General features: G+C 52.3%; 1 protein-coding gene across 3 annotated transcripts in view; it reads right to left on the bottom strand.

Annotated features, from left to right (window-relative positions):
- Positions 1-26,625, bottom strand: part of SCUBE3 (signal peptide, CUB domain and EGF like domain containing 3) — a 135,012-nt gene that overhangs the window by 60,010 nt on the left and 48,377 nt on the right. For all 3 annotated transcript variants that reach the window (XM_039534858.1, XM_039534859.1, XM_039534857.1), the window contains 3 exons: positions 24,461-24,583; positions 20,528-20,653; positions 7,282-7,416 (listed from right to left, as the gene is read on the bottom strand). In XM_039534858.1, the coding sequence (XP_039390792.1) occupies positions 7,282-7,416; positions 20,528-20,653; positions 24,461-24,583 (384 nt within the window). The remainder of the gene's footprint in view (positions 1-7,281; positions 7,417-20,527; positions 20,654-24,460; positions 24,584-26,625) is intronic.

The following is a 26,625-nucleotide window of genomic DNA, read 5'->3' as shown; positions in this document are numbered from 1 at the left end:
TCTCTTCCGTATTAGTGCCAACATCCACGGGGCCTGGACTCCAGTCGCTTCATACACGGGTTGTGTCCCAGATCACCAAGGACCATGTGGGAGGAGCACAGCACGGGGCAGTGTTCTGGCTGTGGCTGGGGACAGGCACACGGGTGGGGCTGGCGGGAGTGTACCCACAATGTATTAATGGCAATGAACCGAGGGCTCCAGGGCTTGCTGTTCCATGCTCTTCCACTCTCAGGGACTTCCCCCTCCAAGCCAAGCTGGGGTTACAGGTGGGTGCTGAGTGAGAGGCTGGGGGACATGGGAAGTGATACTGTTTTTTGGAAGGATGGGCTGCCTGTCGCCAGCCTCAGGGGAGGCAGGTTCTGCAGTGCCAGGGCTCTGGCTGCGGTACAGTCGCTTGGGTTTTTTGACCCTGTGCTCTCGTCTCACTTCTTCGGATCCCCCTGAGGCTGCACTGGCTGTCCGTGCAGAAGGGGTTAAAGCAGCTAGGCTTGGACCCTGTCTGCCTTACACATGCTGTCCTTGCATCACCTACATGGCATATCCAGCGCAGCTCTGCTCTAGATAACGGTGATCATCTCTAATTGCAGTGGCAGGCAAGCTGTCCGTAATTACAACCATCCTGTGTTCAAACCACACCAGTCCTGACCTCCGCGCTGGCTCTGAAAACCCCCACTGTGCTCAGAACCGAGCTCCTTTTCAGTGACCCTAATTCCGTCCCTGGAGTGAGATTCCTCTCTTCGGTCTTACTGCTCAATCTCTCCTTTAATACCAAGTACCAGGCCTGCCTGGCCAGCCTCTGCCCTCTGAGATCTGCTCTGCACACGCAGTACTTCTGAGCTGTTTGTTGGTGGGAAAAGCAGCCACAGCCCTTTGCCTCTCATCCAAACGGTGGCTCGTCTTGCTTTTTATTGCTTCAATTTACTACCAGCCATAGTTTATGCAACCTGCAGCCACACCACCTTGGGTTCTGATCCTGGCAGCTCTCACCAGCTAAGCTGGGTTAATACATAGTTGGAAAACCTCCAAAAATAACCCCAGGGCTGCCAAGAGGGCCCATTGCTGACTCTCTCCTCCAAGTCAGTACTGATGCAATGCCCAAAGATGGTGCATCTTCAGGACATGTGCCGTCATTAAATATGCCCTAGGATTTCATGTAAGAGCAGGAGGATTTTTGTTCTGGCATGCTGGCCCAGCTCCAGGTTAGGAGAGCGGCAGCTGGCAATTTCACCTGGGCGTAGGATTCTTCTCCACTCGCTCCCCTAAAGCGTCATGCTGAGCTGTTAGGTAGCAGCTGCCTTCCATCCCGGGGATGCCTGCGCGTCCAGGGGGGAGGCGGCAATTCCCCTGCATCTGGCCTGTAAAATGCTTGGCACTATAGAGAATGTAAGTTACTATATACATGCTACTGTGGAGAGTTATTAACAGAAGACTCCGGCAGCCACAGTAGAAGTCAGGACAGGCAACTGGCATCTCCTTCGGCAACAGGTGCCTCCTGGGAGCCATGCTGCACATTCACACTAGAAGAGCAAGTGTGAGCTGCCCTGTTTCACCTCCCGATCCATCACCTTTGGCCCATCAATGCCTTGGGTCTCACAGCAGGCGCCACGTTCTTGAACAGCATAATCTCACCCCGCTGCGCAAGAGTCTCCCATGGAGAGATTCTCCCAGAGACTCTCTCTGCTCAAGTCTCTCCCAGTTGAGCCCCACTTGGCTTGCGCCTTCTCCGCTTGCACCCCTCCTTCATGCCATGCTGGAACCAGGCCCCTTGTCCACAGCTGTGCAAGACACGCCCATGGGGAACGCAGGCAAGGCACCGTCACACCAGCACTGAGCCATCCGTCCGCCAGCTCACAGCCATGCCCCTCCCCTGGCATCCTGCGTGCCATGCTGAAATGCAGCAGGCCCAGCTCCGCCCTCACATAAACCAGCAGGGCCCTGTGCAGGCTGTCAATTTACTGACTTCTATCCCTTCTTTGAAGCTCACACCTCACCGTCCTTCTCTCTCCCCTAAGCACTTTCCCCTCTCAGCGAAGGGCCCCCCACCTCTAGAACTCGCTCGCTGCAGAAGATGCATTTATTGTGTCTAGGTTCTGGTTCTCCTAAATCCGCAGCTTTATGGCTTCCCTTGCTACCAGCCTCTAGGTGCCTAGGCAATAGCAACTCATAAAAAGAGGACGATTAAACCTCATGCTGCAGGGACACTGGTTGATCACCCATAGAAGGTCAGGACGGTCTCTTCCTGCGCCTCCCTACCATCTGCATTGTCCAAAAGCCAGGTGCATTATGGGCTTTTCCTCTCTGTTCACTGAATCGCCTGGTATTGCCCATACTTGGAGGCAGGAGAGCAGACTTAATGGCCAGTTCTGATCCTGTACTGCACAGACCGCCTTCCAGGGTTTCTTAATCATTCCTTCCGCACCTCCGTTGCCAGAGCGGGATTAGGGTTCTGAGGAGCGCAGCTTTGCCAGGAAGGCAGGATTCCTTCTGGATCAGCCACAGAAACCTCACACCTGCCTGTTCCTGCACTTCCCACTTGCCTTCTGCTTCCTGCCAGCCGAGTAATCCCCCACTCTTTTAGCCAATGTTTCCTGCCTCTTAAACCATTTATCTATAGACACGCAACTCCGGCTGATAATAAAGGTAAATCCAACTGCTGAAAGAGGCAGATAGGAGAAGGAAGGGGGGAAGGCAGCTTTAATGATGATTTAACTCAGACTGTGAGCTGTTGCTGGGTGTTTTCCACCCATTCAAAAGAAGCTGAGCAAGTGTAGAGATGCCAAGAAAACCAGAGACCAACATAAGTCGGGGGCAGGGGGGTTGGGGCCCAGTCTGAGAGTTGATTTGTTTGAGGCAGAAGGCAGGAGCTTGCATTACTCCTCTGGGTTATCACACTGGGGTTCAGTCCAGCTGAGACACACAGGAGCCCCAGAATTTGGCATTTCCTTATCTTCCCCTCTGCTGGTGGATGGGATTGACTGCAGTGATCTCCCTCTGCCTGTGGGTGGGAGCCCCCAGCTGTCTTCAACGCTAGACACCAATGCCGTGACAGGAGGCTGCAGTCTCCTCAAATGAGTCAACAGCGCCACCGACCCAAGCTCCGCCAACGACATACTCAGAGGCTCTTGTGCAGCAGCCTGCAGCACTGTCACCAAGGGGTCAATGATTTGAGGCACCTCCGTGTACGGGCTGCCCAGCGTTAAGCAGACTGCGGACCTGGCTTTCAGAAGCCCTGACCGCCCACAGCTCTAACTGAAGCCAACAGGAGCGACAAGCGTGCAGCACCTCCGCTAAAAAAATAAACCAGGCCCCAGGCGTCTCAAGCTGGCCTCTTCGAATCAGTGCTGGCTGAGCCCAACACAAGATACTCCCGCGAACAGGTTCCTATGCTGGACCCAGCCCGGCCACGGGGAGTCCAGCTGTCAAGCGAGGAGGGAGAGAGACCGGCAGAAAGAAGAGCAGCAGGAACAGGGAGGATAGGTGAGCCCAAGCAAGAGAAGGGTGGAGAGCAGTATACTGGAGTGGAAGGGAGAAGCAGAGAAGGAAGAAAGAGGAAGAGATGGAGAAGACAACAGAGGGAAGGGAACGAGTCCAGTGGAAAGGTTCCTCCAGGGCCGGAGGATTCTGGGCAGGTTCACTTCACCCTCCTCCCCACGCCCCTCCTCTACGTGCACTACATTGATGACATCTTCATCATATGGACCCACAGGAAGGAGGCCCTTGAAGAATTCCACCTGGATTTCAGCAATTTCCACCCCACCATCAACCTCAGCCTGTACCAGTCCACACAAGAGATCCACTTCTTGGACACTACAGTGCAAATAAGTGATGGTCACATAAACACCACCCTATACCGGAAACCTACTGATCGCTATTCTTACCTACATGCCTCCAGCTTCCATCCAGGACACATCACACGATCCATTGTCCACAGCCAAGCCCTAAGATAAAACCGCATTTGCTCCAATCCCTCAGACAGAGACAAACACCTACAAGATCTTTATCAAGCATTCTTAAAACTACAATACCCACCTGGGGAAGTGAGGAAACAGATTGAGAGAGCGAGATGGGTACCTAGAAGTCACCTACTATAGGACAGGCCCAACAAGGAAAATAACAGAACACCACTCGCCATCATGTACAGCCCCCAGCTAAAACCTCTCCAGCACATCATCAACGATCTACAGCCTATCCTGGAAAACAATCCTTCACTCTCACAGACCTTGGGTGGCAGGCCAGTCCTCGCTTACAGACAACCCACCAACCTGAAGCAAATACTCACCAGCAACTACACACCACACCACAGAAACACTAACCCAGGAACCAATCCCTGTAACAAGCCCCGTTGCCTACTCTGTCCCCATATCTACTCTAGGGACACCATCATAGGACCCAGCCACACCATCAGGGGCTCATTCACCTGCACATCTACTAATGTGATATATGCCATCATGTGCCAGCAACGCCCCTCTGCCATGTACACTGGCCAAACTGGACAGTCTCTATGTAAAAGGATAAATGGACACAAATCGGACATCAGGAATGGTAACATACAAAAGCCAGTAGGAGAGCACTTCAATTTCCCTGAAACATTCAATAACAGATTTAAAAGTAGCCATCCTTCAACAAAAAACCTTCAAAAACAGACTTCAAAGAGAAGCTGCAGAACTACAATTCATTTGCAAACTTAACACCATTAATTTGGGCCTGAATAGGGACTGGGAGTGGCTGGCTCACTACAAAAGCAATTTTCCCTCTCTTGGTATTGACACCTCCTCCTCAATTATTGGGAATGGACCACATCCACCCTGACTGAATTGGCCTTGTCAACACTGGTTCTCCACTTGTAAGGTAACTCCCTTCTCTTCACGTGCTAGTATATTTATGCTTGTGTCTGTGATTTTCACTCCCTGCATCTGAAGAAGTGGGTTTTTTATCCACGAAAGCTGATGCCCAAATAAATCTGTTAGTCTTTAAGGTGCCACCGGACTCCTCGTTTTTGGGGATACAGACTAACATGGCTACCCCCGATACTCAGCAGTGATGTGTATCGCCAGGGCGTGGAGCCCCCCGACCAGTCTTAATCTCCGCACCAGCTCTCAAAGCACAAGGAGGCCTTTGGTCTGCAGGAAGTTGGCCAGGCTCAGAGACTTTCAATAGGAGGCTGGCACTGTGGCCAGCTCCAGCGCACAGATGCTAAACCTCCTCCCCACATAGGTCGCCTCTGCCCGGAAGGGCTTGCTGGGTTGAAGAAGGGAAACGCCTAGCACAGTAGATAACGTCTCAGCTGCCTGGTCACAAGGGGGAATCACGAGAGAGAGCATGAGCCTCTAGAGCTTGAGTTAAAGGGCCAGCCCAACCGCTGGGTGCTTCGAAGGACTCATTTCTTCTGTGGACCGGGCACAGAGGGGGACACCTAACATTGAACAGCCGATTATAATAGCACGTTCCCAGCCTTAAATAATCCTCATGGCTCCCCTGAGAAGTTCACCAGCATCATCCCCATTTTAAACAGGAGCAGCAGGTAAGGGACTCACCCACGTTCGCACCATGAGTCACAGTGGGAGAGAGAAAAGCAGCTCCCGACTCCTAATGCTCCGCTCTAACCCCCAGACACGCATTGAGTCAGAACCAGGATCAGAACTTAGGAGGTCCTGGCTCAACCCACTAAACCACATTACTCTTTTGGAATCTGGCACCAGGCGGGTGAAATTCACGTGGAAACTCGAAGGATAAAAGCTGCTACGTGGACTTTTGTAGCCAGGGAAGCTGGGAGAGAAAGAGCAAACCCAAATGGATGCTTGCTAAGCAGAAAAGACAAAACCTAGTGAAACAAAACCCCCTGATTCTCCAGCATACCTAAGAGGCTACTTCGAACAAGAGGGAATTAGAACCGACAAGGAGACAGCAGGATCAATACAAGTACTGGCAAGCGAAGACGAGTCCTGTGGATTGGTGTGCAGAGTTTTTTGGTACCTTTTCCTTTAATAAAACATTCTGGATATGGATTAATGTCCTTCGTTTGGTATTATTGTTTCGGATGCCTTATTAAAGGGCCTGCAAGGGCTTTGATACATGGATCAAAGAGCTGGTCTAGTTTTGTTTGAAAATGACTCCAGACCTTCCACAAAAACTTTCCCAACAGCCAGCATCCAAACACAGCAGCCCATGTGCCCACCAAAGCAGCTGCTGGGAACAACTGCCCCACTGGTGTAAAACCGAACTGGTCATGCTCAACATCTGCTGTGGCACAGCACGACAGGCGTCTTGCTCTAGTAAGTGTCTAGAATGCTAGGCCGCAACAGCTGTTCCACCCGCTGACTTGACATGACAACCTGGCATGACAACCATTCCCAGTGGTGGAAGAATGCAAGCCATAAAGGAGGCGGATGCCTTGGTACGATGCCAGATGCCATGGTGATGGGCATGGTATAAATCCCCAGATAAAGTAAATTAGACACAGGTGCTGGAACTACGGGTGCTGCCACACCCCCTGGCTTGAAGTAGTAATAACAGCCCAAGTACATGGTTTCTGCCTTCAGCACCCCTACTATTAAAATTGTTCTGGCACCACTGATTAGACAGAGGAAATAGCCAAGAAGTCCTGTGTTTAAGGATAGCTGATGGTGCTTTAACCCTGTGATGCTGAGAGATGGGTCTCCCCAACCTGGTACGCTAATGCAAAATGACATGAGCTGCTCACAACCTGCCTTTGCCACAATGTGGGTAATGAACTCTCTGCCAGGGCTGGGATACACCCAGCAGGATGGGAAGACCAAGACTCGCCAATATCCAGCCTCTGCCATTACAAGCGATAGATGCTCACCCGGTCCCAATAGCCGATTCCCATTGTGGGCCTCAGAAGGCGGTGACTGGACCCCATCATCCCAGCTGATGTGCAAAGGGGTCAGTCCCAGCCCTGCGCTAGGGAGCGGTTCAACTCTTTGCACATGAGCGAGAGTCGTCGTGGCTAAGACCTTGTTTACATCGTTGGAATCAGGGCCAATTCCCAATCAATGGCCAGCCACCGAGGTAGCTCCAGAGGGGGCAAAGGGTGGCTTTGCCCATCTACAGCAGGGCTTTGCGCTGGTGCAGCTATGCCGGAGGCTGTACTCCCAAGCGTAGACAAGGCCTATAGATCATGGCCCCTCTCTAGCCTGAGACACCATCAGTGTCCAAGCGATTGCCCATCTTCCTTGCACACTCCAGTCCATAAAGGAGATGCTGGAGGCAGCAGGAAGTGCTCAGTGACTGGGCTGGGAGTGAGAGCCGTTAAAGACCAACCTTCCGGGCGCTGGATACAGGTGTGCTGGTTGTCACTCAGGAAGAAGCCATCCCGGCAGTGGCATTCGTAGCTCCCCATCATGTTGACGCAGGTCTGTTGGCAGCCGCCATTCCCCTCCGAGCACTCATCCAGATCTGCCAGGGCAAACAAGAGAGGGAATAAGTGCAACGTTCACCACCATCACCACCGTGCATTCACCCTCCGTCTAAGGACAACCCCCCTGCAGCATGGCACTAGTACACCAGAGTACCACACTGTGCTCTAGTCCCTAGGGACTCCCATAGGAGCTTGCAGCGGGACCTGCCAGTGTTTTAGATAAATGGCTGAAAGTCATCTCAGTATTATCAATGGGGAAACTGAGGCACACAGCGGTTACATGTGGGGCAGCATTTCTCAATGGCTAGGGCACTGGGCTGGGAAACAGGACACCTGGGTTCCATTCCTGACTCTGCCACTGACACACGGTGGAACCTTGAATATGTCACTCTGTGCCTTGATTGACCCCTCTGTACAAATGGGGATGGGGTACTTACCCTCTCGTGTAAAACACTGCGGAACAGGCACTAAGTATGTTAATAGTAGGGTTAATTAAGCCTTACAACTCCTCTAGCAGGTATAAGCCCTGCTCTATACATGGGGAAACTGAGGCACAGAGAGGTGACATGATTTATCCAAGGTCACACAGGAAGTCTGTGGCAGATGTAGAAAAAGAACCCAGGAGTCCTGACTCTCAGGTTCCTGTTCTAGCTGCAAGACACTACACTGGCTCTGAAGCTCAATTCCCTTCCTCTATGAATACGTAAGTGGCCAGGTTTTTGTCTGCTAGATCCCTGGGAAGCCTCTCCCTGTACCTGACACGTCTACTGGGTGCTCAGCACTTCTGAAGAGCCATACCATTTATTCACAGCCGGTGCCTGAATACGCACTATGGAGCCTCACTTTAGGTACTGGGTTTGAACATCTGGGCCAAAACGCTGCCCAGCCAACTTCTCTGGCCCTTTTACAGGCCTGAAAACGCCAGGCGTTTGTTACTCGGAGCAGGGAAACCTCAGCTCGGTGCTCGCTCGGAGAATTAATTCTGAGGAGACTCAAATCCCCAGTAGCCTCATCTCGCCGCTGCCCTCTTGCCTATTTAGGTTTCATAAAACGAAGCTCAAAGACTGTTTGCTCGTCAAGTGCATCTGGCTTAGCATCAGCCTGGCTGCAAGGGGAGCTCCAGCCTCCCTTGCTCCATACCCTGGCCAGCAGGCAAATTGCTTTCCAAATTGCCCTCTGGAGAATGGAGTCCCCTAGTGCCCCCAGCACAAGTACAGCATGAGCAGAGACTGTGGAAGTTACACACACACACACACACTCTCTCTCTCTCTCTTTCTCTCTCTGCAATGGCTAACAGAGGTCTGGTGAGCACCCCCGGTGATGCTGAGCTTGGGAACTGGACGTCTGACCACCATGACCTCAACTGAGATCCCTCCCCCAACTCCAACTCATTGCAAACCATGGGTGAGGTTGTTCAAGCTGAACGAGGGCAGCTAGCCCCGCGGTTCCCACTGACCCCCCGTGTCAGCGTTCAGCGTCTCAGCCTGTCCTCGTGACAGCCCACGAATTATTACCCAGACAGGAACGGCAGCCGCTGGGGACGGCACATGAACCCAGCTGCCTCTGATACGGGCACAAGTGCACAAACACAATGGGCACGTGAAGAACTGCACTTCTGAACAATCCACACAGATGTTCTTCAGGCCACATGGCCTGACGGCAAGGACCAAAGATCTAGCCTGGGGTCAAAAATGAAGGCTGGCTTGATAGGAGCCTGCAAGCTTTGCCTTGGACCTGCACTCACTCATCCACTTCCTAGCTGCAAGAAACGCAGTCCTTTAGAGGAAGGATGGCAATGGGACCAGCTGCAGGTAGAGAGGATTCCCATCATTATTTGTCTGCACTGCGGTAGTACCTAGGAACACCAGCCAAAGACGAGGGCCCCATTGTGGTGGGCTCTGTACAGAAGAGTCACAAAGAGGACAGTCCCTGTCGCAGAGAACTCACTGTCTACCTTAGGTGCTTATCTGGCCTCTCTTACCTTAATATCTGAGTGCTTCACAATCTTGGATCTATTTCTCCTCCCACGCCCTGTGGGGTAAGGCAGGGCTGTTATGCTCATTGTACTGATGGGGAACCCGGGCACAGAGGGATACAGAGACTTGCCCAAGATCACTCCAATCTAGGCATCACATAGGATGCGACAGGGCGACAAAACAGACTAGTGGGGTGAGCAAGAGAAGGTAGCAAAATAGACCAGGCTTAGCAGAAAGAGAGAGGTCTCAGTTGGCCCCCTGCCTATCCAAAATCAACACACGGTTGCTTCATCAGAGGGGAATCCTGGGATGTCTGAGCGCTCACCCTGTCATTCTGAACCTTACCTAACAGGCCAGTAGCTGTGCCCATGGATGAGTGATTCCAGTATCTCCCGGCTCCTATAAATACAAAGTTCTGGGGACAGAATTCTCAGCCTATCTTGTCTCTGAGACACCAGGCCAGCTTATGGCAGGGGCTTGCGCTGGGGCTGGACTGGTCTGCAGTGAGATCACAGAGCTGAAGATCCCCTTTTACCACCTTGGCCTGAAACGCTTAGATCTGTGGGGCGATGCAGCTTCTCCATCCAGGGATTTTTCCTGCCCTGGACCCTCTTCTAGAAAGCCGTGAAGAACAGAGGAGAAATGCGACCAGACCTCTCCCCTCCAAACATGCAGGGAAAGCATCAGGATGAGAGGCGAGAGGCCCAGTGCCAAAGAAAACCTCCTGTGAACTCGAGCGTTTCAAATCCAGCAGCTAAGAGGAAAGCTGAGCCCCTTGGACATCAGCAGAGGGGCTGTGGATTGGACTCCGGAAAAGCTGGACTAACAGGTTGATGACAGCCTGCAGAGTGAAGGAATTCCAGATCAGGCCCGAAAACCTGAGCAAACGTCTGAGCAACTAATTAAAATACACACACGCTCCCCCATACACAAGGATGCACAAAGTCCACACACGGCCTCTTACAGACAGACACATATGTGCACACATGTACCCTCTCATGCCAAGACAAACATACATTCACACACGCACTCCTACAGAGACAGCTGGACACACACACAGATATTTGAGGACACACACACACACTCTTACACAGAGACACACATAAGCACACACTCATGCTGAGACGCAGGGCAGGTGAGCAGGGCAACTGGTCAGCTCGAGTGACAACTGCCAGGGGGTGCGTCACAGCGCTGTGCCGCTCCCCAAAACCCCTTTTCCTCCCCTCATTGGCTGGCAGCCACTCTGGGCTGGTGCAGTGCCGAAAATGTTTTACGCTCCAGCTGGCAAAACACCGGGAGCTGGCCCTGCTGAGAGAGTCACCATGTACACAGCCACACAGTGTGACATCCCTCCCATACCTGGACAAGCAAGGCTCTCCCGGCAGGACAGCTCAGACAGCTCCATTTGTGCAATCCTTGCTGGCAGGCGCCAGGTACAATCACTTGCTTCTCCGAATGGAACAAAGGGGGGGGGAACCCCATGGGAAGGTCATGAATGGCCAAGAGAAGCCGGAGGGAAAGGCTGCCCCCCTGGAAGGGCTTCCTACAGGGGAGCATCCCATGGCATTTGCAGGACTCGCTATCTCCTGAAAACAGCCCGCAGTCCAAAGCCATGGCCAGTAACTTTCTTCCCCATCTTCAGGAGTTTGCTCTTCATTTGGCCTATCGGTATGGTGTCTCTCACGGAAAGAGCACAGGTGCAAAACTGATTTTGAGAAAGAGATGTGAAGAGAGAATACACAAATGCTTGGCTTTCATCTAAGGGTCCCAAAGCACTTCTCTGCTCATCCTTCCAGTGCCCCTATAAAGGAGATGCAGGCCCTTCACCCACCACTGCAGTGCAGCCACCTCTGGGATGGAACCCAACAACTAGTGGTGTTCCCCAAGGGTCAGTCCTAGGACCAATCCTATTCAATTTATTCATAAATGATCTGGAGAAAGGGGTAAACAGTGAGGTGGCAAAGTTTGCAGATGATACTAAACTACTCAAGATAGTTAAGACCAAAGCAGATTGTGAAGAACTTCAAAAAGATCTCACAAAACTAAGTGATTGGGCAACAAAATGGCAAATGAAATTTAATGTGGATAAATGTAATGTAATGCACATTGGAAAAAATAAACACAACTATACATACAACATGATGGGGGCTAATTTAGCTACAACGAGTCAGGAAAAAGATCTTGGAGTCATCGTGGATAGTTCTCTGAAGATGTCCACGCAGTGTGCAGAGGCGGTCAAAAAAGCAAACAGGATGTTAGGAATCATTAAAAAGGGGATAGAGAATAAGACTGAGAATATATTATTGACCTTATATAAATCCATGGTACGCCCACATCTCGAATACTGTGTACAGATGTGGTCTCCTCACCTCAAAAAAGATATTCTAGCACTAGAAAAGGTTCAGAAAAGAGCAACTAAAATGATTAGGGGTTTAGAGAGGGTCCCCTATGAGGAAAGATTAAAGAGGCTAGGACTCTTCAGTTTGGAAAAGAGAAGACTAAGGGGGGACATGATAGAGGTATAGAAAATCATGAGTGATGTTGAGAAAGTGGATAAGGAAAAGTTATTTACTTATTCCCATAATACAAGAACTAGGGGTCACCAAATGAAATTAATAGGCAGCAGGTTTAAAACAAATAAAAGGAAGTTCTTCTTCACGCAGCGCACAGTCAACTTGTGGAACTCCTTACCTGAGGAGGTTGTGAAGGCTGGGACTATAACAATGTTTAAAAGGGGACTGGATAAATTCATGGTGGCTAAGTCCATAAATGGCTATTAGCCAGGATGGATAAGGAATGGTGTCCCTAGCCTCTGTTCGTCAGAGGATGGAGCTGGATGGCAGGAGAGAGATCACTTGATCATTGCCTGTTAGGTTCACTCCCTCAGGGGCACCTGGCATTGGCCACTGTCAGTAGACAGATACTGGGCTAGATGGACCTTTGGTCTGACCCGGTACGGCCTTTCTTATGTTCTTATGTTCTAATCAGAGCCAATTGAAACTACAGGGGAAATTTAACTCAGCAGAAGATAAATTCCCAAGTTGGGATTTACCCAGGATATTGTGGCTAGCATCCCTACCTTTAGAAAAAGGGCCAAGGGATCTGCCCTGAACACAGGGACCTGTACCTCAGTTGTACACTTAATCCAAAAGGCAGCAACCCAGTTTCTTTGCTGAGCAAAGAGAACCAGTTACAAGTCTCAAGGCACACTTGCATTCTCCTGAGTCCCTATTCCAACCTAGGCCAGCCGACCCTGAAGGAGTATGCACCAGCTGAGCATCACCCACTCCTGGCATGCTCCCCCCAGTCTCCCACACCAGACCTGGGCATGGAGTGGCACAGGTCAGGGCCAGCGAGGAGCCCCCCTTCACCAGGGGAATTCTCTGATGGGCGGATACAGCTGCCTTCTGGCCCCTTCGCACCACTCAGATTCAACTCAGAGCCCAGCCCAGCGCCTCCCGCCGCTAGGACTCAGCTCTGACACCCAAGGATGAGCCCCACGGTCTGGGGCAACACTCCCACCCAGGTGTTCCAGGGTCGTCTCCCAGCCGTGCACTTCCAGCTTAACCTTGCTTAGCTTAGGAGACATAACCAAGATCACAGCTCAAGGTGGCTTGACCCGGGGACTGAGCAAGGATAAAAGCCAGAGAGAAAAATAAAAGACCACATCACCTCAGAATAGGCACTTGGATTTGTCCCCACACATCATAATTTTCCTCATGGAAATGTTCTTTGCTCTTGCTGTTTCATGGACCAAGCTAGATCCAGCCAGTTTTTCGGCAGTAGCCAGCTTGGAAAGCCAGGAGCAAGACAGAAAAGGGACGCCCTGTTCAGTGGCAGGAGGTTTGTTTCCTTAGCTTGAGTTTTTCTCCCAGCTGGGCCGCGTTCCGCACAGGCCAATAACTCCCTTCAAATCCCTCACTTATAACAAGAGCTTAACGTCCTGCGACTTCTCCTTCAAACTCGGCACAAGAACGACAAGGCACCGGCTCAAACCCAAGGGCTGAAATGAGGCTCCGCAGCCCCTAATGCCTGTTTTATTAAACGCAACGGAGACAGCCAGAAGCCAAAAGGCCGCTGTGGCGGGAGGGGGGCTTGAATTCCTATCCTGGTTCAAAAGGTCACTCAGAATTTTTTGGGGGCGGGGGGGGGGGGTTGCACGTGGAATTTCTTTTAATAACGTCTAAGTTCCAGACAATCCTCTACAAGTCCCAGAAGGAGCAACCCCAGGCTCTGCCTGCTACTCAGATCCCACCCTTGTTGTTGCACACATCCTCCCCATGGCACTGAAGAGGACGTGCTGAAGCCAGTGGCCTGGTGAAGAGGGCTCTGGCATGGAGGCTTGTGCCCCATGCTGCGGGTATGAGCTGGCAGCGGCAGCATGGTCCAGCGTACAGGGCATAGGGCTGGGAGTCAGGATGCCTGGGTTCTATTTCCAGTTCTGCCGCTGACTCAGTGCAACACCCTAAGCAAGTCACTGGACCTCTCTGTGCCTTAGGTTAGGTTCTCACTGCCAAAAAAGGCACTGGAGTTTTTACCTGGATGCAGATGGACAAGGTAAACCCCAGGTGCGGGGTATAGGTTTGACCTTAACTCGCCAGCTCTAGGTAATAACGATCTGCGCCTTGTCTCCACTAGGATTTTACATCAGGATAACTCTCTAGGGGGAAAGAACACCACTTTTTATTTTTTGCAGTGAAGACACAGCCTCAGTTTCCTTGCCTGTGAAATGGGGATAATGGAGACCTACCCTCCTTTGAGTGCCACGGATAAAGGGCCAGACCGTCAGCTGGTGTAAACTGGCATAGCTACAGCACCTGCACCCATTGATGACCTGGCTCAAAAGACGCCTTTATACATGCAACCTAGGATTATTTTCCAGCAGTTGTGTTCCTGAAGCTAACAACAGCTGGTTGCCTGGAACTGCCCACTGGTCTAAGAGAAGAATAATCAGATAGGTCAGGAGTCTCAGGTCTGCATTTCACAGAGAGAGTGTGGGCTCACCCACACCCTCTCTGTGAAATGTGGACAACAATCCTTGGCCTTCCTCCTGGGAGGACAGCTAGCATCTGTAAACCAAGAGCAGTGAGTATTGCCAATCACTGGGCTATCCCTGACCCTGGCTGCAATTACACAGGAGGTGGAGACTGGTTGGAAGCAGATTGTCCATGCCACCAAGAAGGCCGCTGTTGCTCTAGAGCGTAGAGCCACCAGAGATGGTGCCCAAAAAAACTTTGTGGGGAGCTTGTTTGATACAAGGAGAAGGAGAATTTGTCCTGGCTGGCAGGGGGCTCCCAACCAAGGAAACACGGCCTGAAATGTAAGCAGCTGGGAAGCTGATCAGAGCGACAGACCCTGGTGAGTGGGAAGGGAATGTCACTGGGCAAGCAAAGAGCAATGGTCCCTGGGTGAGCAGCAGGGACAAGGCAGAGAGATCCGTGCGGGGAGGAAGTGGACTTTTTCTGCCCGATAAACTCCTCCCCATCCCCTGGGCTATATTGCTTCCCACAACTCCCTTCCAAAAAAACAACCATCCAAGTGCACATGAGAGAGGACGGGTGATGCTCGCGTAGGGGGCACATTTACGGCATTGGTCTCTGCCTTGTAGGCCCCAAGCAGCACGAGAAGGCAGGATCTCAGCTTCCCACCTCATCCTGTCCCCATTACCTAGCACCCAGCTGCTGGGCTGAGGCACCTGACTGGGAGGAAACAAGATAAAGCTGGATGCTCACGAGCAGGGGGAAGAAACAGTGAAATAATCTCCCTTCCCCAGGCCAAGGCCTACTAAAGCCAGCTACCCTCCACCACCAGTGGCCCTCAGTTCCTGCAGGCAGCCTCTTCTCACCCACCCTTTGCACGGCCTGTGGAATTCCGGCCCTCCCGCTGGAGCCAGGACCTTTGTAAACACATGACGTCCTCTGCTCTTCATCCCGGCTTTGCTTTCTTTCCTCGGGCTCATCATCTCCTGGGAAAGGAAGGCAGGGCCACCCCTCCCGCCTCTGGTTCCAGCTGTGTAAATCTCGGGCTCGCTATTAACAGGGAGGACGGCAAGATCCCGGTGATGAGGCTTAATGCACAACGTATGTGTGCATAACCCCCCAGCAATGAGCTCACTACCGATCCCGCTGAAGTGCTAATGAGAGTGAAATCAGCACGGGGCCGCTTCCGCCTCTTCCGCGGAGATCTGATGCGAGAGGGACTGTAAATTGCTCCATCTCCTTGGCTTCTCTACCCCACCCCTGGGTGCTAATAGCCGCGGTGCTATTCCCGCCCCCTCCCACAGAGGGTGCCAATGGAGGAAGGGGTGGTGATGCTACAGGAGGGCAGGTGGCCTGCTACTTCCGTTGAGGCAATGCTGTGACAATAGGGGACAGGATGTGCGACCCCTTTGTAGGCAGATGCAGGGTTTGTCTTGGCCTGGGGATTATTTACTCACCCTGGTTGCTGGTTGACATCCCTGCCATATTTGCTATTAACTCATCTATTTTGGCAGGTGCAGGGCTGACCCTCAAGCACAAGCGAAGGGAACGGGCAGCTGAGGCGCCTGCATCTGAGGGAGGCTGGTCCCTTCTCGGGTAGCTGGAGAAGAGCAGAACGTCCCTGCCAGACGCACACCCACACGCCAGCAGGGCCGATGGGGGAGGCAGCTCATATTGGTTTCCCCCACAGACACAGACGCACTCCTGGCAGCTGGGGTATGCAGCTCTCAAAACCCAGGGGTGTGCAGGTGTGTGCATGCTCTGACGTGGGGGACTTCTGCCCCTTTGCCACCCTCCTGACTCCGTCCTCATGCTACTCTCCCTCAACTGAGCACTCGCCACGCAACAACCAAGCTTCCTCAGTCTCTGAAGCAGGATTTGGGAGGCTATTCCCAGAGACCGTCTCACACGGTGACCCAGTGGGATGGGCTCCCCTCTCCCCCCGAGGCTGAGCTGGCTGGCTGATCTCCTGGATTCTACCCAGCTCTGCCACTGGCTGCCTGTGTGACCGTGCACATCACTTCTCCCCCCGCCCCATGCCTCAGTTTCTCCATCTGTAAAGGCAACCAACCTTGTAGAGAGGGTTGTCGAGGACAAACCCAGCTAGCGCTTGCATGGCATGCAGCCACATGTGGATGAAGGAGGCTATGAGCATTATTTTTAGCTGCATAGCCTGGTGCAGGGCAATACCTGCCCTGCTCTGCACCCACTGCCCGCCACTCCCAGAAAGCACCCCTGGCAGGGAGCCTCTGCTTGTGTGACGCGGCGCGGCGGCTCGCACTCTGTCCCTGCATCTCAGAACCCTTAGTGCTGGTACCCGTGGCCCCTCCGAGGATTCCAGGCTGGGGCGGGGCAGCTGGGAAGCACAGATCTTCTCTCCTGGCATGAGGAGATCCGCTGACTTCCCAGCACTCCTGGGGTGCCGCCGCGGAATGAGGAACAGCCTTAGGACACCACTGCCGCCTACGTGGGGAATAATAACCCTAGGCCCAAGCAGGGACTGATCGCTAGGTGCTGCCAGTTCAGAGCTCCTGAGCAGCTCCGTGCTCACAGATACCACCACAGGGATGAGATCCGGGGCCGGCAGTCTCTCCTGTCAGCAATTTTCCCGAATAACATGTCTGAAATACGTAACTGGGAGATTACGATCTTTCAACACAAGGTCCCGGGGCAGGGGCGGTGGGTGGGAGTCAGCATTTCACTGATGATATGTCAGTGTTTAAAGAACTCGGATGAGTCTCTGAAGGTTCCCAGCTGTTGCTGCTGTTCTTACTGCTACATCCAGACACAACAACAACTGGTTTTTTAAAGAAAAGATCTGCCCCCAACATACATTTTTGTGTTGGTTTCTAACACACTGGATTCTATGCCGCAGAGCTGAGGATAGGCAGGACTCGAGAAATCAGGGGTAGTGCTAGAATGCGGCAGGGCAGGGCTCGGCCAGGGATCAGGGCATGGCGATGGAGGGAGATGTGAAGGCACGAGCGAGCTGGGTAGCTGAATGCAATAATGCAAGGCCAGGCTGAGCCAGGGAGAGGACACAGCGGGGAGATGGGAAAGCCAAAGCAGCTCCTGGAATGTTCCAGGATAGATCTGAGCAGAGAAGATGGGGACAACTGGGCAGCAGATCATCAGGGAGCTCTTGTAATGCTGCATGACAAGGCTGAATGGGTGAGCAAGAGAAGCGTGAGGCTGGGAAGGGAAGGGGGCATGGCAGAGTGGGGATGGAGAGCGGGAATCGCAGCTCATCACACCCTCCGCATCCATTCTGCTGGCTCCTGCTTCTCCATTTTCTGTGTCTTTCCCAATTTTGATGCCTCTTAAAACTTCTCTCTCCGTCGCTCTAGGATTCGCTCCCCGTACAAGTGGCTCAGCGAGACTCCCCAGCAGCTGGGAGTCCCAGTTCTTGGCTGATCGTGTCCGCGGACCTGCCAGGACTTGCTGACGACAAGCAAAATTTCTAGGAATGCTGTTTCCCAGTTCAGTGGGGAGAACCTGTGATACTTGTCCTGCTCGCCCACTGGAGCTGGCCTGAAGATTGTCTGCACGGAGCCCTTTGCACAGTTACATGGCAGATCGCACGGCATGTTGGTGGTACCAAGGGGCACCCGAGCCTTGGAAGGGGGATCTTAGGATAGCACCGGAAAAGCGAACCAGTATTTTGGTTCTGAAATCGCCAAAGGCTGGGGATGGGCCACACTGTTGCTGTTGTACTGAATGAGTCTCCTCCCCTGTTTCATTCCATGAGACCTTGTGCATGGCCTTGCTGGCATCACACCAGCTGGGAAGCTTGTACAGTGGAACAGGACTCTTGACACTTCCAAAGCCAGTTTTCTGGGCTCAAAAGATTCTTCAGAAGGCACAAAATGAGACATCAAGGGATTGCCCGGACCTGATCCTCGGGGCCCTGTTTCATCTCAGTTGGATTCCATCCATACTGCAGAAAAGTGACACTTTCTCTTTTTTGTTTGCAGTATTGTGGCCGTGTTGGCTGCGGGATATTAGTGAGGCGAGGTGATATCTTTTACTGGACCAACTGCTTTCAAGCTTACACCAAGCTCTTGAGCCAGAGTCATCTCCCCTGCTGGTGCACAAAGGCCCACTGAGGATCCCAGCTCTGCAGGAGGCAGGAACCTTGGCTCGGCTAGGAAGAGCCGAGTGACACGGGCTTCCTCCAAGATACCCATACCTGACATCGACTGAGGACACCAGGCTGCCCCTCTTCCCCGTGCGAGCCCCCAGTGTCCTGATCATTTGTAAAGCAGTGGTCCAGACACCTGGGAGCTCCAGATGGAAACAGGGGGTGTGGAAAGGTCTCAGATGGTCATTACCCAGCTTGGCACTATCCTGATTATGCTTCTTGGGAGGCAAAAACTACAGCAGGGACTTAGACACGCTGCAGGTTCTCCGCCAGCCAGGATTCAAACCGCAGGCCATGGAGTACATTGTTCCACTGACCCCCAGCGTGGGGGGCTCAGTATAGATTGTAGACTCAGAGGGGGAGGAGCTGTCCAGGTTCACTTACTGGGATTCACACTCATCCCTTTAGACTAGATGGGGGGGGGAGGGGGACACGACTCTTGTATTCTGCAGGTGTTCAGCTTCCCCACTTATCAGGCCTATGGGTCCTGGACATCCCCTGGCAATCACTGGCCTGATGGGGTGATTGTAGGAAGGAAACTCAGCTTCGGACAGTATAACCAGCGCCATGTGCAACAGCTGCTCCTGCCCCACTGGCAGGGCTTAGCTCCTCCCACCAGCTGGAGACACAGAGCTCCACCTCCTTGAAGGTACATCATCCTCAATCCAAGGACAAGAATAATCATGTATTATTATTTCTCCATTAATATTGCAATATTTCCAGGTTGGGCCCCTTTGTGCTAGGTGCTGTGCAGGCATACGATAAATGGTAGGTCCATGCACAAAATTGCTGTGGCTGTCTCATCAATAAGACGTGCACAGAGGCTCTGAGCCAGACATCAGCTCTTGCTTCATCCTTCCCCAGCCCAGAGTCAAAGCTTGTTTCCCACCAGGATAAAGGGGTCAGAGAATGGAGATCTGCAAGGGTCTGTTTAAAAACAGACGTAGGACAACAACAAATCCTTCCCATGATAAATCCTCTAGTGAAGAAACCCAGCAGTGTGTGCCTGACCTAGAGAAAGGGTGGGGGGCCCTTTAACTCTGCTAGCTGGACTGGCCACTTAGAGCAGCTTGCATTCCTCTCTGGGACACAGCAGCAATAAACACTGCAGTAAAATCTCACAGCTGGAGGATTTGTGCAATGCCATACTGCGTGTCTGGAGGCATAGGAGGGAAACATGGATCACCCTGCAGCTCCGAGCCACTCCTCCTTGGACCCGCGTGAGGCAGGACATTGAGGGGGGAGGTGATCCATCATGATGGCTCAGAGACTGGCTGCTCCACCAGAGACTTCTCAGCCACGAGAGCTGATTTGCTGTGCCCAGCCTCACAATGCAAGACTGGAGAACTGTGAGCCTGCTGCTTATGGGCCTGACCCTGTGAGGGTCTGACCACCCTCCTACCTCACTGATATCAATGGGAGCAAAAGGTTCTCAACAACTCATAGGAAGCACTGAGCATGTCCCAGGTTCATGCCCAGAATCAGGATTCAGGGTTAACACCCCAATGAGATGAATGGAACAAGCCATTCCTCTTGCAGCCTTTTTTCAGGCTGCCTGCAGACTCAGGAAAACACCCATCTATCAACTACACTGGAGTCACGTTTTCTCTGCAACCATGAAAGCCAGAAACACCCTGTTTTGAAATGTAACCCCTAATAACACAGCCCAGCTTTATGTGCATCCCACAGTGGTTAGACCATGTATAAGGGTTTGATAAGCCTGCTACTGCCTTCAAGCCACTAGAACTGGTCCTTCAGCTCAGGCTCATAATTTTAGATCCAGAAGCTGTGGGGTCAATCCCTGCTGATGACTCAGCCAGTGGCGCGCTAGGGGTACTTGGTCCTGCCTCAGCACAGGGGTGGGGGTGGACTAGACGAACTCTCAAGGGCCCTTCCAGCCCTGTATTTCTATGGATCCTATGGTTAACATGCACACTGAGATTCCGGAGCACAGTTCTGCAGCCAGGAGCAGATTCCCTGGCTTTAGACTCATGGGGAACACCTGCCTGCCTGCCCCCACCCCTCACCCTCGAGCAGCTTGCCAAACCCTTACCCAGGCAGTTGTGGCCGTCGTGTGCCAGGCGGAAGCCGTCGTAGCAGGTGCAGCGGTAATTCCCTGGGATGTTGACACAGTCGTGGACGCAGCCAGCATTGTCGTCCCGCTCACACTCATCGACATCTGCAGAGAGGGGAGAGAAGCCCGGAGAGCGGTGAGAGACCTGAATCCCCTCCCCAGGCCCATCACTGTACCTCAGATCAGCTACAGGCCTCCAAGGCAGGAGAGGGTTCACTGAGACTTGCTAACTCATTACACATGTGATGCTCTTGGTCTCCACACTGGCTATGGTCAGGGATGACATGCATGCCCCCTAACATCACACATCCCAGTGTGGGTTAGTGCCACTCGCTTGCATTTTGGTGCTGCTTGCATTAGTTACTCTGAGGCTTCCCCATCGCATCACCATGGCAACAGTACAGCGGGAAGGATGGGCATGCCATCGTCACTGAGACCAGCCAAAAGCAGCTCCACAGGAGCAAAGCACCAAACCACGGGCCTGTTATCAGCCTCTGCCAAGAGTCAGCAGGCACGGGATGCAAAACAGAGATCACGCATTCAAACGTCAGATACAGTCGCAGTCCTAAGGAAGCCATCGGCTCATGACCATCGGAACAGGCCATGCAAAGACAGCGTGACCTTTGCTGTGGGCTCCAAAAGCAAAATCCGCCCAAGTCCGGATAGCTGGGCTTGACACAGGGGGTGTCCACAGAGTAGTAGCCAATCCTGCAGCTGCCCCTGCTGCTAGTGCACCATTACTCTGAATGTGTAGCCCTGGTCTGCCCCAGCAACCCACGTGCATGGGGAAAGAGGATGCTCCCATGGAGCTTAGCTCCATGGTGGGCCCGGGATGCAAACATCCTGCATGGGGAGCTCTCTTCCCGCCACCTCCTTAGCAGGACTCTTGCTGTGGGACAGTAGGGCCCATAGGACAGAGGGCAGGATGCGTCACTGAGTAACCTAGTCTAGTAAAGAACTGGATGTGTTTAAAGCAACACGGTGCAGACAAAACTGCTGGGCTGACCTCTTTGCCAACTTATGGCCATGACTTCCATGGGGTTGCACAGTACATAAAACAACTCCGGATACACCCCCATCTAATTAAAAAAACACAAGGCATTACTTGGGTCACTGAAATCATCTTGGATTCTTAAATCCAGTTTAACCTTCCGCTGCTGATGCAGTTTGTGTTTTCTGCATCTCTCTCGGTTGCGACAGCAAGTCTAGCCTGGTCACTTCCACTTTCTGTTTACAGCCCGTTTTTCACTCTCCTGGTTTGTGTCTCTGTACTAAGGCTGGAACAATAGGAACTGCCATACTGGATCAGATCCAAGGTCCAATCAGCCCAGTATCCCATCTCTGATAGTGGCCAGAACCAATTGCTTCAAAGAAAGATGCAAGAACCTCACAGATCTCATCCTGGTCTCTAATAATTAGAAGTCAGCTTAAGCCCTGAAGCATGAGGCTTAATATCCCTTCCAAATTTTGTCGTCATTAATTACGATAAGTCTGGATATGCTTGGTATCCGTGTAAATATCCAGTCCTTTCCTGGCTCTTGCTAAATTCTTGGCCTCAGTCTGAGGCTGCTGTGTGTGGGATAGTGGAAATATAGGGCATCATTTGCATTTTTAAAATTGGTTCTCATTTTCTTTTCTTTTGTTGAACTTCACAACGTTTCTCTTCCTATTAAGCTGTGTAGAAATGCCTTCCTCCCCTCACAACACAAGCTAGATTTTGGACCTCAGTTGACTGGCTGTCGTCTCTTTAATCTCTTTGTTTGTTTCTCCACCATTCACCATGTCAGTGGAAGCTGAGATACTCCAGAGACGGGTGTGAGTTGGTTCTGGTGCTTAAAGGAATGGGTGTCATGCTCAAGAGGAAAGCGTTACGGAAGGCAATGTAATCAGAGTGCAGGAAACGAACCTTGTACAATGGTTCCCCACTACCAGTCCATGCCATCTCGTTTCCAGCAATGGACTGCACTGGGGCTAATATCTCTGCAGATGGTGGCTGCTTTGCACTGCAAATGCGATTACAACAGCTAAAAGCGAGGTGCGATTGGGTAGGAACCCTCATCTTTGGAGAAGAGATGGGTTTGTGGCGAAAACACTGAACTCAGACTACAGAGATCTGGGTTCAGTGCCTGATTCTGCCAGAGACTCCCCATGTGTGATCTTGGGCACTCCACATGTGTGATCTTAATTTTTCTGGTCCTCCACTACCCAACTGAAAAATGGGAATAACAATACTTCCATTCTTCTACATTTAGATCGTAAGTTGTTGGGGGCAAGAATTGTCTCTTGTGGTGTATAGGTACAGCCCCTAGCACAATGGGGCCCAAGGAGCCACAGTAATGCTCAGACATAACATTTTACACAGCATCTTTTATGGAGCAGCCTTTGGCTAGTGACCAAAGAGACCCCTAGAAATGACTGCAGAAAGTTTCTCGAGATCTTTACATTAGCTTTCCACCAGGCGTCCCTGGCTTGGGGCATAGAAGATGGATGGTGCCAACAACATAGAGAGATGAAAAAGATGGGAAGGGAAGGGACAGAGATCAAACTTGAATCTCTTCTATGCTGTAATCAGTTATAGAGTCCCAAGGCAAGAATTGCTCAGAGCAGAGAATATCTTCCTCTAGCTTTTCCCCTGCTGCCCACCATCACAGTATCTTAGCATCTGTGCCATGTAGAATCAACAGCAATAGTGAAGTCTCTAGTGGACTTCATGGAGTCTCTGGCACAAGAAGCAGTCATAAATGGATTTCCTGAAATGGCTGAAGATGATTTTTAATGCGCTCTGTTTCCACAGTTAGGCATCTCTGAGCTTAGACTGTATGTAGATAAACACCTGTCAGGGATGGTCTAATACTTAGTTCTGCTATGAGTGCAGGGGACTGGACTAGATGACCTCTCGAGTCCCTTCCAGTCCTATGATGCTATGAATCCATCAGCTATTTGTGTCCAGTCTATTCTGATCCCAGAGCATGATTTCAAATCATACAAAAAGCTAGGACTATTAAAATTCCAGCCCAACCATTTTATTATTGCTCTTCATTTCAGTGAAATAATTTTGGAATGGACCTTACGCAGAGGTCACAGAAGAGAGGGTACAGGATTGAGGGAACTGGGCAGAGCGCCAAATGGGTAGTCAATTTTGCTCCTGTGTTCTAGTCCTTTTCATGTTTTCAGGGTTTCATGCCCTAGCACAAGGCTGCAGTGTTTGGGTTGCAAACAAGGCAGGAAAAGTTTGATTTATTTAAAACAAAATCCAGGGCATCCTACTAGAATTTAAATAGATACAATCGCGGGAATCTGTCTTTCCTAAAAGTGTTGGGGGTGATGGCTACCACAGCTTTGTTTTTACAAATTCTAGATTCAGAGCCAAATTCCACCCTTCAATTAAAAATAAGACCCAGCCTTCTCCTGGCCCAGAAGCTCCCATTGCACAGGCTGACCCTGTGCTGGCCAAAACGGGACCTGTAATTCCCCAATGGCACAGCTGGTAGCAACAGTGGAAGCTGCAATAGTGTAGACAGGACTGTTTTTAGGACTGTCATCCAATCCTGCAGTAGAACTTCATTGGTTAAGAATTGGAGCTTCTCATTTTGGTCTGAGTAGTCAAGGCGACAGTAGTATAAACAGAGCACTTTGGATTCACTGTCGCCCCTCCATAGCAGCAGCCATGGATTTACGGATAACGTGCCACGGATTTACCAAAACGAACTCTGGATTTGGGCAGGAAAGGACTATAAAGGTGCACAACTGACTGCAGCTGTAGCAGAAAGCTCTCTGGCTTTAAAGAGACACCTATCGACCTTCACTCCAGCCAGCACAGCACTCACAAAACTTCCAATTGCTAACTCTTTAAGAACACATTCACAGCTTGGGGTTTTTTTTTGCCCAGCTGGACTGATCCGCACTCCTTACCTTTGCAATGCTTCCCGTCCCCAGAGTATCCAGACTTGCAGATGCACTTGTAGGATTTGGGGGTGTTCTGGCAGAGGGCATCAATGTGGCAGTTGTCGGTCCCCTCGACACATTCGTCAACATCTGTGGGAGGAGGAAGAGAGAAAGCAACGTCATGAATCTCTGCACTGCTGCACTGCCTTGGGATGCGCTAAAAACACCCCACCTGTCAATACTGCGCCTGCTGCTGCTGCTGCTCTGCGGGTGAAAGATCAGCCTGAGAGACTGAAATTCTTGGTGTAGCCACAGATCGGGTGAAGCACGGGCAGCTGCAAGGCAGGCTTGCCAGGTGCACTGACTGCGCCCAATCAATGGGCCTCAGCTGAGCCATGGAGGGAGCCCCGCTAGGGGCGAGCCCTCAGTCTCCAGGCCTCCTCCAGCCCTTGGCCTCTGCTGAGACTGCCAACGACGGGCCTGACACAGCCGGCACTCACATCAGTGGAAAGACTCCCAGTGACTTCACCAGGAGCTGGATCAGGATCAGTACAAACAAGTTCAACCATGAGCTGCTGGGCTTGGTGCGGGAACCCCCACACAGGCAGAGAGCGCCGTTCTCTCCCCAGCCAGCCTTCTCCCCGACACAGCCAGAGAGCACCAAGTCCCCCCCAGTGACTAGTGACTAAACTCCCCTAGTCTCCGGAAGCGGGTTCTCAGCCCTGCTGGAGACATTCCACTCTGCCTGGGTCTCCAGCCAGCCCCCTTTCTGCAATGGAGTTTATCCTCACAACCCCCGCGTGCGGCAGAGCCGGGCTATGATCCCCACTGATGACAGATGAGGCACAGAGCGACTCGGTGACTGGCCCAAGGTCAGACAGTGGCTGAACCGAGAACAGAACCTAGGTCTCCTGTACAGGGGCGGCTCCAGGCCCCAGCATGCCAAGCGCGTGCTTGGGGCGGCAAGCCACGGGGGGGCGCTCTGCCGGTCACCGCGAGGGCGGCAGGCAGGGTGCCTTCGGCAGCATGCCTGCGGAGGGTCCGCTGGTTCCGCAGCTTCGGCGGACCTTCTGCAGACTGCCGCCGAATTCGCAGGACCGGGGACCTCCCGCAGGCAAGCCGCCGAAGGCAGCCTGCCTGCCGTGCTTGGGGCGGCAAAATACCTAGAGCCGCCCCTGCTCCTGTATCCCAGTCTGTGACTTAACCTGTAGCCCATCCTCCTGACTCCTTGCTCCAGAGTGGAGTGCTCCTTCTCCTCCTCTCTTCCCTCAGGTCTCCTCTTGCCAGTCTCCCCTTTCTTCTGCCCCCCGCCTCCCACCCTTTCTACCTCCTTCGCCCACCAACCTGGTCTCCCTTCCCAGCTCCCCCTGCTTAACCTCACTCTCTTCTTCCCTCCCTTTCTCTCCATCTGTCTGCTTCACACGGCCCTCCTCTCCCTGCCTCACCCCCTTTTCGCTCACTGTTTAGAAGGTGCCCACCAGCCCTGTTGCAATTCAGCAGCAGCAGCAGCAGCTCCGCTGGCAGGCGATGTACCAATGGCAGGGGATAAGCACCAGGTAGGAGGTGGAGGAAAGGCCTGGCTTCCCTACCACCCTGGCTCCAGGAGGATGCAGTCTGCTGGCTGCAAAGGTTTAACACAGCAGGAGGCAGAGTTATTGGGGGTTTTAATGACAGTGGCCATTTATAAACAGACAGCCCCTGACTGGGGTTTATGAGTAATAGGCTATTCACCTGGTTCCCTTCTGGCTTTTCACTATGTGGTTCCCTAACGGTATGTCTACACTGCAATTAAACACCCACGGCTGGCCCATGTCAGCGGCCTCAGGCTGCGGGGCTGTAAAACTGCAGTGTAGACATTCGGGCTCAGGCTGGTGCCCAGGCTCTGGACCCTGCGAGGTGGGAGGGTGTTTTATGGCACTGTAGACATACCCTAAGTGAATAACAGAGTCCTCATGTGCCGCAGCAGGCACGAACCCGTCTACAGCTCACGTCTCATTCGTTCAGCTAGAGGGCCACCACTGCCACTCCCGAGGGGGCAATTAGCTCGACTGGTTGACTTTTCAGCCCCAGCCAGGGACTGACAGGTACAGGCCCCACCCCCAGTGCTGCAAGCTGGCTGATGAGCTATTGTGGCATCTTATTCTGCTTTTGCTTCCTTCCCAGGCTGGCTTTCACCCCCGGTTCTCACAAGA

Source organism: Mauremys reevesii, linkage group 4, assembly GCF_016161935.1.
Source record: "Mauremys reevesii isolate NIE-2019 linkage group 4, ASM1616193v1, whole genome shotgun sequence".
Lineage (NCBI taxonomy): Eukaryota > Metazoa > Chordata > Testudines > Geoemydidae > Mauremys > Mauremys reevesii.
The sequence above is the reverse complement of the archived record's forward strand: the minus strand, read 5'-3'. Positions and strand labels throughout refer to the sequence as shown.